The sequence below is a fragment of the Stegostoma tigrinum genome, chromosome 3, assembly GCF_030684315.1.
Source record: "Stegostoma tigrinum isolate sSteTig4 chromosome 3, sSteTig4.hap1, whole genome shotgun sequence".
Taxonomy (NCBI): domain Eukaryota; kingdom Metazoa; phylum Chordata; class Chondrichthyes; order Orectolobiformes; family Stegostomatidae; genus Stegostoma; species Stegostoma tigrinum.
Window position 1 is genome coordinate 79,567,316 of NC_081356.1, and position 10,544 is coordinate 79,577,859.

The window sequence follows — 10,544 nt, forward strand, 5'->3', positions numbered from 1 at the left end:
GCCTTAGCTGTATTCAGTACTGTCATTTGTTTCATAACATCAGATGGAATGAGTTGAATTAGAAGGAGCAGGGATGGATCATTAATTTTGTATTCTGACTAAAGATGCTTCAGCCTTATCTCTTGCATTAAAATGCAAAAGTGCATCACTGAGAATTTAGGATGCTAATGGAGGCAATTCTCCCCATGAATTGTTTGATGCCCACTATCATTAATGACTGGATGTGGCAGGCTGCTTCTGCTGTTTCACCTGCAAGTAGTCCTGTGTTATAGTTTCACCAAATTTGTACTTAACTCTTAGGTCTGCTTGGTGCTGTTGTGCATTGTTCATTGAAACAAGGTTATTCACCCAGGTTGATGGGACATGCTGGTCCAGGAGATTACAGATCGCAATGGTTTATAATTCTTCCTTCAGGATTTTCCAATTTTGTGCTATAAAAGTTGATTCTTAATAAGTAGATGAATAAGCATGATCTTTTTAAAAATTTCTTCTATTAACAGAGGCGAAATAAATCTGAAGGCTGTACAACAGAAGGAAAGACATAAGCTTCAAGAAATGACTGGGATTCAAAATTCAGTGTTAAAACTTCAAGAACTATGCAGACACCATGGATCAAGATTGAGACCAGACTACCTTTTAACTTATCAACTGAGGGAAGCTTTGGGCATGCAATGATGTAGGGTCAATTCCACTCTAGCATTAGCAGTGAGAGACAATTTGTCTTGAAACTAGTATCATGGATTGTCTTTCTGGAATTTATGATCATGATTTTATACTGATGTCAAATAATTTTCCAGATTTATATATTCCAAATTTTCTTTTAAAGTTTGATTTTCTACAGTAATGTGTCAAAAGCTGTTAAGTAACTGAACACTAAATTTTATTGAAAACAGACTTTGGGACCAAGAAAATATATTTTCAAAAATGTGTACACAAGCTTTTTCTACACTTTGGTATGTAATGAAATGTCTGTAAAACATTGATGATCAATGTACATGGGCAAACAGAACATTTAAATTAACACTGGCATGTTTAATTACTTTATTTGGTGCTTTTTAGATTTCACAACCATATCAACAAGTAAAAATTGATTTATGTCTTACGGATGAATAGCTCATACAGTACTTAATACTTTTTAAGGTGTACTGAAATGTATATTTTTACTGTATTGAGTGGACTGTTTCCATGAAAATGCTTTATTTCCATTCTCTAGCATACTGTCAATACAGAAGTTATACCATCTACATGAGACGCTTCTTGAATGGGCTGGCACAAAATAGATCACATCTTGTACTTCATTAAAATAAAACTTGAATGGGGTGAAGAGCTTCTTTTAAAACTTTTCCAGGCAAACGAAATGCTGAACAAATGAGTGCCAGATGACAATAATTTATCTTCACTTATTTTGAATGCAACTATTGGCTTTAATTTTGCTGTACTTTAATGTCCATTGAGCCTCTATATCAATTTCTGTGCATTGAAATGTCAGTTACTTTATTTTGTACATGTTGTCAGGATTTCTCACATACTTCTGAAAGCATAACATGCTCTCTTCTGTAAATTTTTGTACATATGAATGCAACATTAACAGTGTTGTAAAATATATTTGCTAAAAGGTGTAGTGAATATAAGTTAGTGGAGCCTATCTGCTATGGTTTGGGCATTAGTTATTGCAATCAGCAAATTTGTTTCTCCAACTAGATTGTTTAGGATCACAGTGAATATAGTTAAATATTTAAAGTAAGCCAAACAGAAATAAGAAGTGAAAACAGATAAACTGTTTAATCAGTGAAACACATCAGGCCCTTGGCTGTATTTTTAATTCAGAGCAAAGTATCGCAAACAAGACTTTATTTACTGTCCTCCCATTGATGCCCACTTGTCAGAAAGACTAAAACAAGGATCAATAAATTTTAAAAGCAGAAAGAGCTCGAGAAACTCAGTAAGTCTGACAGTATTTGTGGAGAGAAAAACAGAATTAATGTTTCATGTTCAATGACTCCCTATCAGAACCCCAATGTAAGGGAGCCAATAAGGAATTTAATGGGAACTCAGGAGAAATGTTTTTACTTAGAAGGTATTTGGAATGCAGAACTCATTAGCATAAGACGTAGTAGAAGTATAGATCTGTTTAAAGGATAGTTAGACAAAAACATGCAAGAAAAAGGAATAAAAGATTGTAATGTTGGGGTTAGATGAATAGGCTGGGATGAGGCTTTTGTGGATTATCAATACCAGTATAGATAATTGCAACTGCATGATCTGTTTCTGTGTGGTACATCCTATGTAGTTGAACTAAAACAGTGTGGAAAATGCAGACTATAAGCCAACTGTTGCATATCTAATACGGATTTAAGTGAATTTGCACAGTAGTGTTAATCCCTGTTACCTCATAACAAGAGTTGGTGTGTGCTGCTGAACACTTGACGCATATTGCTAATTGGACACATCTCAAAACCCACAGAAAACTAATGCTCATTTTGACTAAATACAAAGCAACATTCATTCTCGCAGTCCTATCATGAGAAAAGTATCTTAATCGGAGATGTCAGTATTTTCTGTGCATTACAATTCTCAATTGTGATCACTTTCTGTTGCCAATCTGTTCTGATTATTTTTATAATCATAATGACTACTCGTACTTCAGAAATGTGAGGATGATTTGTAATTTTTAGAGTTGCTGGAATTGCAAGGACTGTCAAAGAGAATAACCACATGCAAAGCAATAAAATGTTAGATTAGTAAATTTTCAGAAAATTAAACTGGAACGTGTGGTAATTGCTGTAATGTATTTTGCATGTTGTTTTGAGTTTGGTTAGTGGAGAGGAAAATAAATCAGGTTTTAAGAAGGATCTCTTCTGTATAGATCTTTTCTGCATATTTAACAGTATCAGTTTCCTTATGCATATGTTTGTTCTGTCACAAATCTACAAGATCCCTTGGATGCAAATGTGTTCCATACCCATGTTAAGTATTTTAGCCTTTTGTTTCCCCACCCACCTCTCAAAGTTCAAGTTAAACTTATACTAGCTGTCAATTTGGTTACTTTTTTCTTTGATGGATACAATGTCAGTGAATGATAAGATCCAGCTGCATTGCCACCCATTTATAGTATCTTTGTATCTTCTTCCTTGGTATCTGAGTTCAAAGATTGAACAATGCTTTCACTGGTTTTGAAGCCTTACAGTAAAATTAATCAGAGACTAAACAAGGAAAAGTATTACATAAAGATGTTGTATAACTATGACAACAACTCCTTGATGAGTATTGGTGGTGAACACATGGACGAGCTGGTGATGTTAATGAGGAGTGCCCAGACTATTGGAGGACATGTCATATGTAAAAATGTCCAAGATGCATCACTTTTTCCTTCCAAGCATCTATCTGTGTGTTCATATTATAATGGTGCCTAATAGTGTTTAGGCTCTTCAAATTTGTTGCACAGTAGAATTTTAGTTATTGGTTAGGCTGAATGTGAATGGAGATGTCTGGATTGAGTCTTTTGAAGCATTATACCTGTAAACAATATCAAAATGTACATATCGAACCAGGTGTGAGGATAACTGGATTTGTGCTGCCATGCACGTTATACATTATCTGAACCATTCCTCCCTTTTACTGGAGTGTCTTATTTTGGAGTTCCTTAGTTTGCACTTCCACCATGCATCATTGCAGTCATCTAATGAAAAGACAGTCCATGCTTTAAAGATGGGAAGAATAAGTAGAAACTGATTGCACCTCTTGTTTCATTGGCTTGAATTGTGTTTCATTTCTCTTCCACATTTGTGCAAAAAACCAATACGTGGGGTAACTTGCCTTGATAAGAATTTAATTTTAAAAGCAAATTACAGTGGATACAGGAAAGATGAAAGAAACACAGAGAAAGCTGAAGAAACTGAACGGATCTGGCAGCAAGAGGAACAGGGTTAATGTTTTTAGTCCAATGATTCCTCTTCAGAACTGAAGTTTAGTCAGAACCCAGTTCTGTAGGTGAGTCTTATTGGACACACAATGTTGACTTTATTACTCCCTCCACAGATGTTGCCAGACCTGTTGAATTTCTCCAGCATTTTCTGTGTTTTAAGAATTTTATTTTGTTATTCATGTCACAACCATAAAGGATACAAAGAACAGCATAATAAATTATTCTGGTTGATCTCAATTAAGAATTGGAGTTTATATCTGTATCTTTTGATTTTGTGCAACTATACCAAGGCACTTAATTTGTGTCCAATTGTTCTTTCATAAAATAATAAAATAAAAGAAGGAAACACCAATGGGATGATTAAACATGCGATCATAGCTAACTTGTAAGAATATTTCTAATAGTAGAAACTTATGTGCTAGGGAAGCAATTCCAGAGGTTGGATCGCAGTGACTGAGCACTGCCGAGGTGGGGACGTGTGGCTGTGCAAGAGACTACAACTGGAGGGATGCAGAGTTCTCAATGGGTGTAAGCCTGGAGAAAATTGCAGAATTAGGAAAGTATAAAGCTATGAAGATATTTTAATGTGAGATTGAGAATACTAATTTGGTGGAATTGGGAGCACTGGGACTTCATACTTGCAGCATCCAGAGTCTTTGCTTTGGGGCTTGAAGGCTAAGACTAACCTGGAGAAAACCTGGAAGTCAGCCATATCAGATGCTTGTAGTGAAGGAGGCCGATCCTTCAGGTGAAACTCATTGTGTATGGGGACACATATGAACCTAGTATCACGTTGCTTCAGTGGTTTGGACACATCTGAGGGTAACTGCCCTTACCTTGACCCCATTGCAAATGCTGTAGGGTCCATATATTTGAAGTTGGCTGAATCTTGGAGGAAGGGGTATTGTATGCTCCATCCCAGCAACCTCAGCAGCAAGGGCAGCACCTCCAGGAGGTTTGGCAGCTACAGCATCCTACACAGCCTTATACATCTGTATAAAACAGGCAGGATGAAGACACTACAGAATGTAAAAAACACAATACCCTGAGGTTACAGTTCCCTATGCTAAGGAGCAGCTTTGTCAATGTTTGTAACCAGCAGTGTCCCTGAAGCCTGTGGCTCCCATGATAGTTTGTGGCAGACGTATGTGTCCTATTTGAGGAAGACCAAAGGCCAAATGGAGCAGGTTGCCATCATTTGCCCATAACAGTTAAGGTGAGCACAATACTTGAATTCTGTGCATCATTTTGAGGAGTAACAAATATATATGGGTTATCACAATCTGCTAGCTACAAACCATAACCCAGGCCATGATGTATAATTTGCAAGATCATTTAAATAAATTAACTTTGAGATGGATGCAGCCAGTCAAACCCAGAGGACTGTTTGCCCTCCCTGCTTTTGCCAGGTTTCCACATGGCATTGTAGCCTACAGTTGTGATAGTCAAGGCACTATCAGAGCAGGCACATGTTTTTACCAATTCTATTCCTTCAATGTACAACACGTGTATGGCCACTGCAAAAGGAAACTGCAAGTGTGCCAAGCACATTAGGGACCCATCATGCTACATTCATTGCCCAAGAGACTCAGGTGCCACTGATCTTCCCTCCACCAGACAGTTTCTTGGGAATGAGGGATACCTGATCGCGACCTGTCACCTACCCCAGTGAGGATCACCATTGCAGAGACATATGAAGGGTATTAGCAGATCCACCTGATTAACAGGGCCACAACTGAGCAAGCCATTGACTTGTGGTGTGCAGTATCCTGCATGACTTGGCACTTCAGACAGCATTTGCACCAGAGGAAAGTGGAAAATGCCAAGATCTTTGGAGGAAGAAGAGATAAACAAATATCCCAAATTGATGTTGATGCCTGCACCTGGAGTGCTGCCTGTCCAAGAAGTCAGCAATGTCCTCATCAGGACCTGCTTTAGCTGAGTGCTATCATGTAGCATTGCACTCATCCCATCACAAACTGTGTGGAGGTAATTTGCCTGCACGAAACCTTCTAATCACCAACAATAGACTGGCTCAACCCAACGAGGCATCCCATTACTGTCACTGAGTGTTCCATCATCTTTAATGAGACTAAGGCCATTCACCAGTATGTACCTTATCTATCTTATGATACAAGTTGATGGTAATACTGGAAAAGTCAAATCCTAAAATGAAACCTGGATTTATAGACCATAATTTTTGTTCTTTGTAGTTGGTTACTGTGGTGGTTAGTCATCAAAACATATTCACACAAGGCTGCAAATGTTCTAGAGCAACATTAGCAGTTAGAAAAAAGACAACAAAGCTATACATTTATAAAACAGTCAGAGAGATCTTAACTCAAACAGCAAAACAAAGTTTCAGTCTGTTTCCCAATATTATCCTTTTAAAGATACTGAAATCCAAACAAATATCACTTGTCAAGACCACAGGTCATAACTCCTGCTCACCTACAGACATACCGAAGTTCTAATCGCAACATGTCCTTTGCTTAAAAAATAGAAGTCAACCAAAACATGGCAGTGGATGTCAACCTGGTGGTTGTCCGGAGATAAATTCTGGAATGTCAGACCTTAAGGTGTCAAAGAAGCTTCAAAGGAGAAATGGACTACAATCCGATCTGTAATTTTCTGCCAGTATCTCAGATTGTGAGCATGATTGTTAAAAAATGCAGCATTATGGGTGAGGGACATGTTTACGTTTTCCCTTTCAAGAATATACAAGGAGAGGGGATAAAAATGAGCTTAATCCATGGGCCGTGTATGCGAGCATGTTGTGGTGTCTGGGTGTGTTAGTGAGCTGTGGTGTTTGTGTGTGTTAGTGAGCTGAGGTGTTTGGGTGTGTTAGTGAGCTGAAGAATTTGGGTGTACTAGTGAGCTGAGGAGTTTGGGTGTACAAATGAGCTGAAATGTTTGCTACCAGTGAGCTGTGGGGTTTGCATGTGTTAGTTGGGAGCTGAGGTAATCATGTACTAGTCAGGGTTTGAATGTTGGTGTTCACTGAAAATAAATGCCAAAAAAACTAACCGTTATTCACCCCTGCATTGCAGTTAAAGGATTCTGTTGTTTTGGAAGCTGATTAGCAAGTTAGTACAAAAAGAAATATCACAAAAGAATTTCAGATAATCTGCACAGCCAAGATATTGACAGTTGAACTATCAATGTTCCACTATCAACTTGATGTTTACTGTTGTTCTGACCCTTTACCAAGTACCAAATGATAATAACATGTTATATACCTTTTATCACAACTGGTTTATGTTGGTGTGGAGCTCAAATGGTCTCCATACCAATCATCAGATCAAACATAGATAACAAGCTGTAGAGGTGGATGAACACAGCAGGCCAAGCAGCATCTTAGAAGCTGGAAGGCTGACGTTTCAGGCCTAGACCTTCATGAAGGGTCTCAGCCTGAAACATCAGCTTTCCTGCTCCTATGATGCTGCTTAGCCTGCTGTGTTCATCCACCTCCACACCTTGTTATCTCGGATTCTCCAGCATTTGCAGTTCCCATTATATCAGATCGAACATAGTCCTGTTATTACTAAAATAAAGATGGCAGTAACAGGACAGTAAGCATAATGTGATTCCCTTTGTGCAGGTAAGACTGTTTCTACACTTGCTTTCTACTAGCTGTATGTGGTGCAATACCCATCATTTCACCAGAACCATAGACAGGAAGCTCACATCCCTGTTCTGGTACAGAAGATGTCCATGTTGGATCTTCCAGGTTGTGGTGATATGAGGATCCTCTCAAGGATTGCAGAGCTGTTCATGTCAGTGCTATCCATTGGAACAGTAAGTTGAGGAGAAACGTAAAGAGAATGGAAGGTATCTGGCAACAGAATATGTGACTCAAATAACAGCTGTCCAGGAAACTGCCAGGCAAGTGTGAGAGACCAGAGAGTTGTGGCTAGTAGCTGACAAATGTAGAGCTCACAAATTGCCAGACCTCAACAGATCAGTGTAATGTTTCCAACACTGAATCCATATTTTTGGAACAGAGTGTGGGTGCTCACCTCCTCAGTAAGCTTACGCAAGTTTTATGAGGTGCCTCGTCTTCTCCTGCTTCCTCTCTAAATTTGACTTACCTGTGTTACAGGGTAGCATGGTGGCTCAGTGATTAGCACTGCTGCCTCACAAAGCCAGGGGGAACCAAGTTCAATTCCAGCCTCGGGTGACTCTCTGAGTTTGCACATTCTCCCTGTGTCTGCATGGGTTTCTGCTGGATGGTCTGGTTTCCTTCCACAGTCCAAAGTCAGGTGAGTTGGTCACGCTAAATTGCCTATGATGTCTGGAGATGGTTAGGCTAGGTGGATTAGCCATGGGAAATGTGGAGTTAACGGAATAGTGTTGTGGGGAGCGTTAGGTCTGGATGGCATGCTTTTCGGAGGGTTGGTGAAGACCTAATGGGTCAAATAGCCTCTTTCTACGCTGTAGGGATTCTATGATTCTTTAGGTTCTTCATTTAAATTATATTTATCCCATCTATTCTTCCTGCCAAAGGATATAACCTCACATTTTCCCAAAGAATATTTCATCTGCCCAGTTTTTGCTCACTCATATAACCCATCTAATATCCATTTGCAGACTCTTTGTGTCATCTCATCCTTCTTCCTTCCATTCCCATCTATTTTGTGCCATCTGTATTCATTTCCCTCATCCAATTTATATCAACCTGTGGAATTATTTACGGTGCAGAAAGCTGTGGGTCATTAAGTGTATTCAAAGCTGAGATAGACAGTTTTTTATTCAGTAAGGGAATTAAGGATTATGGGGGAAAAAGCAGGCAAGTGGAGTTGACCCTACATCTTACACTTTTATAATCTTACGATTTAGAAACAACAGATTGTGCCTCTTGTCTACAATAACTATTTGATACAGTATCTAAAATAATTGGAAAAAAACATCAAGTGAAGGATGCAATTCGGATTTTATGACAGTGTTTGAATTGAGCTTTGTAGAATTTGGACATCAATGGTCATATAATAAGTAGGAAATTGTATGACTATGAACATGGGCAAATGAATTAGAAATAAATCATCCAAGCACTCAATCTTACTCTGATATTTGATAGCATCACAGTTGGTCTGTTTGTGTTTTGAATTCCACATCCTCATCTATGTTTGAGTCCCTAACCCAACAAGGATCCGTCTAACCCCACCATAAAAATATTCAATGTTTCCACCTCCACCACATTCTGAACCAGAGAGTTCTAAAGCCATACAAGCCTGTAAACAGGAAATTGCTTGTTTTTAAATGGTAGCTCAAGTTCCGGACTCATCCACAAATGGAATAATTCATTCTACACCCTCCTTGACAAGATCATTTAGGATCTTATATATTTCTATGAAGACACTGCTCACAGTTTTAAACTCCAGTGGAAATAAGCCAAATGTGTCCAATATTTCCTCAGAAGAAAATCTGTCCCTTCTAGGTATCACTGTGATCAACCTCCTCTGAACCACCTCCAATCAATTTGCATTCTTTCATTTGTAGGAAGGAAAATATTTTGCCTGGAAGTCAGTGGTGAGTGGAGTTCCACAGGGCTCTGTCCTTGGGCCTCTACTGTTTGTAATTTTTATTAATGACTTGGACGAGGGAATTGAAGGATGGGTCAGCAAGTTTGCAGACGACACAAAGGTCGGAGGTGTCGTTGACAGTGTAGAGGGCTGTTGTAGGCTGCAGCGGGACATTGACAGGATGCAGAGATGGGCTGAGAGGTGGCAGATGGAGTTCAACCTGGATAAATGCGAGGTGATGCATTTTGGAAGGTCGAATTTGAAAGCTGAGTACAGGATTAAGGATAGGATTCTTGGCAGCGTGGAGGAACAGAGGGATCTTGGTGTGCAGATACATAGATCCCTTAAAATGGCCACCCAAGTGGACAGGGTTGTTAAGAAAGCATATGGTGTTTTGGCTTTCATTAACAGGGGGATTGAGTTTAAGAGTCGTGAGATCTTGTTGCAGCTCTATAAAACTTTGGTTAGACCGCACTTGGAATACTGCGTCCAGTTCTGGGCGCCCTATTATAGGAAAGATGTGGATGCTTTGGAGAGGGTTCAGGGGAGGTTTACCAGGATGCTGCCTGGACTGGAGGGCTTATCTTATGAAGAGAGGTTGACTGAGCTTGGTCTCTTTTCATTGGAGAAAAGGAGGAGGAGAGGGGACCTAATTGAGGTATACAAGATAATGAGAGGCATAGATAGAGTTGATAGCCAGAGACTATTTCCCAGGGCAGAAATGGCTAGCACGAGGGGTCATAGTTTTAAGCTGGTTGGTGGAAAGTATAGAGGGGATGTCAGAGGCATGTTCTTTACGCAGAGAGTTGTGAGAGCATGGAATGCGTTGCCAGCAGCAGTTGTGGAAGCAAGGTCATTGGGGTCATTTAAGAGACTGCTGGACATGTATATGGTCACAGAAATTTGAGGGTGCATATATGAGGATCAATGGTCGGCACAACATTGTGGGCTGAAGGGCCTGTTCTGTGCTGTACTGTTCTATGTTCTATGTTCTAAAAACGTACGCAGCAGTCCTTATGTGGTCTCACAAATGCCTGTATATCTGAAGCGGAAATTTTCATGTTCAATTCCTCTCATAATAAAGAATAGAATTCTAT

At 39.3% G+C, this 10,544-nt stretch overlaps 1 protein-coding gene across 5 annotated transcripts in view; it reads left to right on the forward strand.

Annotated features, from left to right (window-relative positions):
- Nucleotides 1–4,115, forward strand: part of epb41l4a (erythrocyte membrane protein band 4.1 like 4A) — a 247,186-nt gene extending 243,071 nt beyond the window's left edge. For all 5 annotated transcript variants that reach the window (XM_059644692.1, XM_059644696.1, XM_059644693.1 and 2 more), the window contains one exon: nucleotides 501–4,115. In XM_059644692.1, the coding sequence (XP_059500675.1) occupies nucleotides 501–545 (45 nt within the window). In that variant the 3' untranslated portion in view covers nucleotides 546–4,115. The remainder of the gene's footprint in view (nucleotides 1–500) is intronic.
- Nucleotides 4,116–10,544: the final 6,429 nt, after the last annotated feature.